The sequence below is a fragment of the Sphaerodactylus townsendi genome, linkage group LG12 (genome assembly GCF_021028975.2).
Source record: "Sphaerodactylus townsendi isolate TG3544 linkage group LG12, MPM_Stown_v2.3, whole genome shotgun sequence".
Lineage (NCBI taxonomy): Eukaryota > Metazoa > Chordata > Lepidosauria > Squamata > Sphaerodactylidae > Sphaerodactylus > Sphaerodactylus townsendi.
Window position 1 is genome coordinate 1,602,940 of NC_059436.1, and position 7,817 is coordinate 1,610,756.

Consider the following 7,817-nt stretch of genomic DNA (forward strand, 5'->3'; position numbering starts at 1 on the left):
GTGTTGCAAAAAAAGGAGTCAGGTGCAAAGTTACTTGTAACTGTATTTGTAATATGGATGTTCCTGAGATTTTTCCTGAGAGACCATATTCCTGAGAGACCATATTCCTGAGAGACCATATTTGAAAGGTCTCTAAAGATGGGCTGAAACATTATTATAGTCATGGGCATAAGTAGTTTAGATTGATTTTAAAGAGGGATTAAATTAATTAATAGAGCATAGGTTTGCCCGAGGTTACTAGCCATGATTGTTAAGGGTTAGGTAGGATGTTGCCTCGATATTCAGAGGTCATGTGTCTCTGAATATCAGTTGTTGGGACTAGGGGGTCAGGATGGTAAGAAATGATGCCTTCCAGAAATGATGTGGGCTTCCAGTTGGCCCCTGTAGGAAACAGGATGCTGAAGCAGATAGACCCTTGATCTGATCTAGTCGCTTATGTCTTTTGGTTTTTGCACCACATGTAGCAATGGGAGGAGACTGCAGGGGCCCATTCCTTCTCTAAATTTTTAAGCTTTTTAAAGTCTCATTTTCTTGCTTTATGGAAAAGCAAGGGGATATGCAGGCAATGCTTTCCCCAGTTGCCTACTGCAAAGGTTTTTTTCCCCAATTTTCGCAATATTTTTATTTTATTGGAATTGCATAATGGAATAAATAACTTTCATATATACTCATACTGGATGGCTTGAAGTTAGCTGTTCGCTGTTTCATTTCAACATACACTGCCCCCTAGCGTCCCATTAGACTTCTACAGTGGCCACAGAATGTCCGACTACAGTTCTGGTAAAGTTAATCAACACCTGAACTTCAGGTGGATAAACTCAGCAAAATGGTACGTTTATTGAAGTAAACCTGCCTAAAGAAAAGAAGCTAAGAGATCCCACTAGGCTAGCTTAATACCCTTTCAAATGCCTAAACAGTTATTTGGCTCTTGGTCCAAGTGCTCAAACTTTTCTAAAGCAAAGGCGGGGCAGATGAGGTATTTTTCTCATGATGTAGAAATGGAACATTCATGACATTTGGTCAGCATTTTATTTTAATTTATTGATTGGATTTAATATGCTGCCCCTCCTCTTCCGGGCGTGGGGCAGCTTACAACATATATAAAAACTTTTTAAACATCTGAAAACTCAATAATCATATATAAATCCAAGTGGCAATAAGTCTTGTAGTCTAAACAAGCAGCAACAACACCGAGGGGTTTTGATAAACTAAATTATCGAGCATGCCCAAACTCTTGACAATTGATATACCTGTCAGCTGCACATTGTTGAGGGTCAGCAACTGGCAGTCCCCAATCAGACCCCTCCAATCCAGCCACATGACCTCCCAATAATGTTTAACATAGAAGAGCAGAATGTCTGATTAGAGATGTTTATATTAATTTCATTTTAAACAAGGTAGTTAAACAAAGACACTAATGATTGAGATGTGACAGAAAGATTCTAAAATCCAGTGTTTAAACCAAATGCATCCATTTTTGTCCATCCTTACTGTTAGCAAATAGCTCACATTGCTGGTTGCTGACCTTCGTTGTATATGTGTTTATCTTACAGAGCAATTCACAGTGTCTGGTCTGATGGAGGCAACTCAGATGTTAGTGGATATTGATGGAGACGTCCTTGTGTTCCTGGAGCTAGCTCAGGTACAAGCTGTTCAGTTCTCACTCACCCTCAAGTAGGCATGAGTTCACATTTCTCAGACCTGCTATTTTGCTGTGAAATCCCCATTTTGATTGCATTTCTCTCTCATTGTGCTAGCTCAGGGGTGTCCAACACTGGCGCTTCTGATGTTTATAAACTGTTCATTCCCATCTGATGGGAACTGTAATCCATGAACAACTGAAGTTGGACACCTCTGTGCTAGCTGAACCTGTGATTCTTTATTTGCACTAAAATATAAAAATCCTTAGTAGAAAGAAATGTTTTGGTATGGAGTCTAAATCATTGTATGGGTTACATTCCTGACTGGCTAGGAATTAAACATACATTGTACCCTAGTAGACTACCAACCCAAGTAACTGAGAATCATGGCAATTCCAAGCTATATAGTCCTTCTCATTGATGTCTCCAGCTTCATGCTAGACTCTGTTCTGGCCTGCTAGTACGTGAAGAGTTAAGGAACTGACTTTTAGATGTAGATGGATAGGTAGAAAAATGGTGTGAAGAGAGTCTGTTCTCAACACAATTCTAGATCATCCAACTAAATCAATTGGCAGCAGGATGCAAAAATATTTTAAAACATAGTATTACTACCACCATGTCACTGGTTTACAAATTTATCGTTACTGTTAACTTCATTTATAGCCCACCTTTCTCACGGAGACTCAAGGTGCATTTCAAAACATGAAAAGGTCATTTAGACAGCAAAGACCTCTTGTCTGTGGTAGTCTGAAAAAGAGATTTGCCACATTTAGGTTTAATACACCTGTTAACTCATAAGCTGTTGGCCACGTAACTGAAGGAAAATCCTGACTTCAGAGGTTCTAATGTACCATCGTTACCAGTTGGTGAAGAGTAGTAGATAGCTATTTTCATCTGCTTGCAAGCACCTGTACAGCCCCTGTTGGAGCCAGGATGGTGGGTTAGAAACGGATAACAAGAGAGTACTTATATTCTAGCATTTTTAGTAACCCACAAGACTTCCTTTTACTTGTCCTGGTTGCATGCTCTGCAACATCAGTAACCTTGATAGTTCTCTGAGTTAACACATGTTGGTTACGCTGCAGTTTATTAACGCTGTCTTTTCCATCTTTTCCCCCCAGTTCCACGGTGCCTACCAGCTTGCCGATTGGTGCCTGCATCACATCTGCACCAACTACAACAACATCTGTCGCAAGTTCCCTCGGGAGATGAAGGCAATGTCAACAGGTCAGCACACATTTGGAGTTGGATGTGGCCTTTGGAGTCATTGAGGCAGAGAGCTATGAGTGTATTTTAGCAGTATGGAGGAGAGGTCCTCTTGGACGCATGGGGCTGTGCTCTCTTACAGAGCCAGTGGGTCATTCTTCTACAGCCTCTGCTGAATAAGCACACCAGGCAGCGTTTCAAGCCAATAGGCAGGCTAGTCCTTTTACTTCCACATGCACAAACTCAACTTGTTTTTGTTTTTTTATGATACAAAGTGAGCACTGTTTATTCAGTTTCATATTCCCTACCTACTTCCTCCTGTGTGGGGGCTGATCTTGAAGACGACTTAAATTTGGAAGTCTTCAGTGTGACCACATTTCATTGCAACATCCATCTTTCAGTGCTTCAACAAATTAGATCTTTGTTCCTTACTGATAAACTAGAATTCTGAAACTGAGTTAAAACCATGCTTGCAGTTCCTGGCTTGTGGTCAATAATTTGTTACGGTGCTTGAACTCCAGTCCCCAATAAGAGGAGAGTGGAGGAGAGAAAAACAGGAGAGCCTAAGAATAAATCAGATTTGTTCCCATAATAATAAACAGGTGGGAACGACGTATGGATCCCACATTAGAAAATTAAGCCCGTTCCCAGGGATGGGCTATGACAGGGCATGTGTTAGGCAGAAGGACCCAAGTCCACTGCATGACATCTCCATTGTAAGGATCAGGTCACAGATAATGCAGGTAGCCTCTTCTTGAGACCCAAGAGCAGCTTCCAATATGAGTAAATACCAACCTTGGTGGACCAGTGCTCTGATTCCATATAGGGCAGCTTCATGGATCTCTTCCCAGCCCTATCAGGTGTTACAGAAGTATTTCCTGGACATCATTACTGGTCACCTTCATTTCCCTGCTCACTGCATCTTGACCAAACCAGTCTCATCCTCTCAACTCAAAAACATGGCCACCAACCATGCTGCAGATAAATTGCACATAACATAGGGAAGTTTTCTCTCCACAAACATGCATAAATTCATTCCTTTATTTCAGAAACATATACATCAAATATGTTTGCTCATATGTATTTTATATTTTATGATAGAAATTGGAAGGCCAGTGTTTCACCTCCTTGTTTCTTTCCACTACAGAGAACCAAGACTATTTTGAGAAGCACCGTTGGCCCCCTGTATGGTACTTGAAAGAGGAGGACCACTATCAGAGGGCTAGGAAGGAACGCGAGAAGGAAGATTACCTTCACCAGAAACGGCAACCTAAGAGAAGGTGGCTTTTCTGGAATGCCTCCTCCCCTTCCCAGTCACCGTCCTCATCAGCGGCCACGGCTTCATCTTCATCCTCCTCCTCTTCATCAGCTGTGGTTTGAGAGATGTCTTGCCCGTGCTACCATAGTCTCTTACAAGAAGAGGGCCAACTGCCCTGAACCAGGATCTGGTTCAAGCAGGCTTGGAGAAGATGGTCCCCCTCCTCAGCTACAACCCTCAGCGGAGAAAGTGCGCATGAATCACATCCCTGAGAGATTGGCAAGAACCTGCTCAGGTGGCGCTCAGGGGCCAGAGCATCACACGTCTCACGCAGAGCTCTGCGAGGTCCTGATCCCTGCCTAAGCCAGCGTTGCGCTCAGCAGCCATATGGAATCACAGGCATGCCGGTTTCTTTACCAAGGGGCTCACTCACCTAGCAGAACAAACCTCACGTTTACAGGAATGCCAGAGGTTGTTTTTTTCTTCGTTTGGAAAAAAAAACTCGCTAGAAGGTAGATGCAGCACTTCTACGATATTTTTTTAAACTGAGGTGGGTTTTTTTTCCCTTTGCAAAAAGCAAAAAAGAAAAGAAAATTTAAAAAGTGGGTGCTTCCCATTGTCTGTTGTACGTTGTGACATTTCAAGCTGCTGTAAATGCTGGAGCCCAGGATTTCTGCTGGGCTCCTTTTGATGGCAGGCAGCCATTTTCTGTTGCACTTACCACCTCTGCTCTCGTCTCTGGGATGTTCACTTACGGAAAGGAATACATATCCTTTGAGCAGCAGGTGGCCATAGACCCTCCTCGTGAAAGGCAGGCCCCAGTGGAGGAGGCGCAGGCCAGCAAAAGCTCTGAGACAGCCCCTGGACTGAGCATCTGTTCTCGACTAGTTGCCTGAGAAACCAGCCCACGGAGGCTGGGCAGATGCCGTTCTTTTTTCCCCGTCTTTCTTTTTGTCTGTGGCCTGCAACGCAAACCTATCAGAGCGGCCAGCCTGGGGCCAGGTTAAGATGGCAGAGAAGAGTCTGTACCACCCTATCCTGCTCCGTTCGGATGTTCGGGAAGACGCTGCTTCGGAAGAAATAGGAAAAACCCAGCAGTTGACTCTTCTGTTTTGTTTTTTAAATGAAAGAAACCAATACACAACAATTTGGATTTTAATGTGGAAGGTTCAAGTTGTTAATAAATGCTATTTTAAAAAGACAGCTGTGTACCTGTCATGATTTGGTAGGGTGAGAAGAGGAGAAGGATAGGTACCTTAGAAAGCTGGGTATGTTTAGTTTGGTGAAGAGAAGGTTAAGAGGTGACATGGTAGCCATGTTTAGATATTTGAAGAGATGTCATGGTGGTGAGGGAGCAAGCTTTGTTTTCTGCTGCTCCAGAGACTAGGACCAGGAGTAACGGGTTCAAGGTGAAAGAAAAGAGATTCCACCTAAACATCAGGAAAAACTTCCTGACAGTAAAGGCTGTTCAACAGTGGAATGCACTACCTCGGAGTGTGGTGGAGACTCCTTCTTTGGAGGTTTTTTAAGAGAGGCTCGATGGTCATCTGTCAGGAGTGCTTTGATTAAATGTTCCTGCATTGCAAGGACTTGATGGTTCTTGGGGTCTCTTCCAACTCTATGGTTCTACCTCTAGAGAAGGGGAAGGCAGATCTTCATTCAGGGCCATGAGTTTTTAAATGCACAAAGGTTAATATACCAATAAATTTTCCAACAGTGTTGAACTTAAGAGCACATGTGAAATTTTTGAAGCGGCAGGCACCCCCCATAAAATGGCTGCCTTGGGAGGGGCAATCAGATAATGGAAGGTTAAAACTAAGCATCTTCCTATGATGCAGGTAGATTTTTTTGAATGGGTGTTCCCTGTGGATCACAAGAACCTCTTGGGATCTTCTGAAACACCTGCCTCAGTGAGCTGACGGAAGCCAAGATTTGCTTTAGAAAAGTATGCTTTTTGGAAGAAATAAATGAGTACCATATTATGGATCTCTATAAACTATAGCCAGGCACAGGATTACATTTTTAAGGAATTACTAGTTTCTTCTAACAAGTAATAAGGCTTTCATGCCAACTTTTGAAATAGCTAAAATTAAAGCCTTTGGTAAGTTGTTGACAATCCTTTTCCTGGCTTTTTGTATACTTGGATTTGTGATCTCTATTCTATCGCAATGGCTCAGAAAGTATAGCCAACTATTAGTAAACGAACTAAAAATAACAAAGGATTTCACTTGACTACTTATCTTTGAAATGCTGTTTTATCAATTTAAAAGTCGCACAGCCTGCTGAGCAACTTTTAAAAATCCTTTATACTGCTCCAATAACGTACATGACGTTTCACAGAGCTTCAAAACCAAAGAGAAAGGTCTCAGTCCCCAAAGGAGCATATCATCTAACTTAGGAATGTTAGGTAGAATTGAACAAACATGAGCCAACACAAATATTTGGGATTTCTTAACAGCTCTTTTGATCCCAGTTATTTTGTGAAAAATCTACTTTGTTCACTTTCAAATTTTGCAAAGATCATTTATTATTGCTATGAGATAAACATACAACAAATAAAACGAACAAAGATAAACAGAACAGATACAACAAGTAACAAAACGCTGAACTTTAAAGTAACTTTTCTCAACAGGGCTACGTGATCAGACATTGTGATTCCTTAAACTATGGCTGCAGACTTGCATAGCATTTGGGCCCCAGATTCAATCCCTTTCCAGTAAAGAGCTCAAGTATTGGAAATAGGAAGCAGCCACTGTAGGCCCAAAAGCCCGTGCCAGTCACAGCAGGTAATACTGGAACAGACCAGCCAGTGAGAGAAGAGGTAGATAGCAGTGTGGTATAGTGGCTGGAGCAGGATTTGGGAGAGCCAGGTTCAAATTCCTACTCTGCTGGACCACGTTAGGCTCCTCACTCTCAGCCTAACTTCCTTCATGGGATTCTTCTGAGGATAAAATGGCAGTGAAGATAATGCTATATATCACTTTGGGTATCCACTTGGGGAAAAAGTGGTATGTAAATATATGAAAACGTAAATGGTCTGACTCAGTTTAAGACAACTGATATTCATTGTAAAGCATTGTCTGTTTCCTATATATGAGGCTTTTTCTGCATTACAAGTGAAGGATAAGGTTGCAACAGAAGCAGAAAGATTTAGCTGCAAGGCCCCTCCCTTTAAACTCGGTATCTACACCCAGAGGTAGTCATTTCTCAGCCGAACTTAAGAGATGAGGTTGTTATGCTGGGACGAAAGACCAGTAAGTTGCTAGCAAGCAAGAATTCCAGGCTGGTGGGACACATGGACAGAAACACAGGGGCAGGAGATGCGAGAGATAGAATGTTCCTTTGTGGAGGTGGAGCAGCTGTATCATTGACTGAAGCAGAATATGCATCTGCAGCTGAGGCATATAAATTGATACTAATTGATTCAGGGATTTGAGATAGACAAACCCAAATCCATACAACTTTTTGAACAACAATAAAGTTTGCACAGCTAAACCAAGCATATGGATAGAAGGCATCATCTCGTGAGAAACGTGAAAATGGGTTTGGTGATTTGCAGTACTTCCAGAAAGAAATTATTGCAGATGCACTCACCTGGAGACAAGTCTATGTAAGGCCCTTTCTGTATGGGCCAATTAAACCGGAATAACACCGGTAAAAAACCTGGGTTGGGCGGGGGGACTTCGCACAGATCCCGATTCCAATGTGAATTT

General features: G+C 42.3%; 1 protein-coding gene across 4 annotated transcripts in view; it reads left to right on the forward strand.

Annotated features, from left to right (window-relative positions):
* RHOBTB2 (Rho related BTB domain containing 2) overlaps nt 1-5,305 on the forward strand; it is a 34,684-nt gene extending 29,379 nt beyond the window's left edge. For all 4 annotated transcript variants that reach the window (XM_048513081.1, XM_048513082.1, XM_048513083.1 and 1 more), the window contains 3 exons: nt 1,554-1,642; nt 2,762-2,867; nt 3,994-5,305. In XM_048513081.1, the coding sequence (XP_048369038.1) occupies nt 1,554-1,642; nt 2,762-2,867; nt 3,994-4,226 (428 nt within the window). In that variant the 3' untranslated portion in view covers nt 4,227-5,305. The remainder of the gene's footprint in view (nt 1-1,553; nt 1,643-2,761; nt 2,868-3,993) is intronic.
* The last annotated feature ends 2,512 nt before the right edge of the window (nt 5,306-7,817 follow it).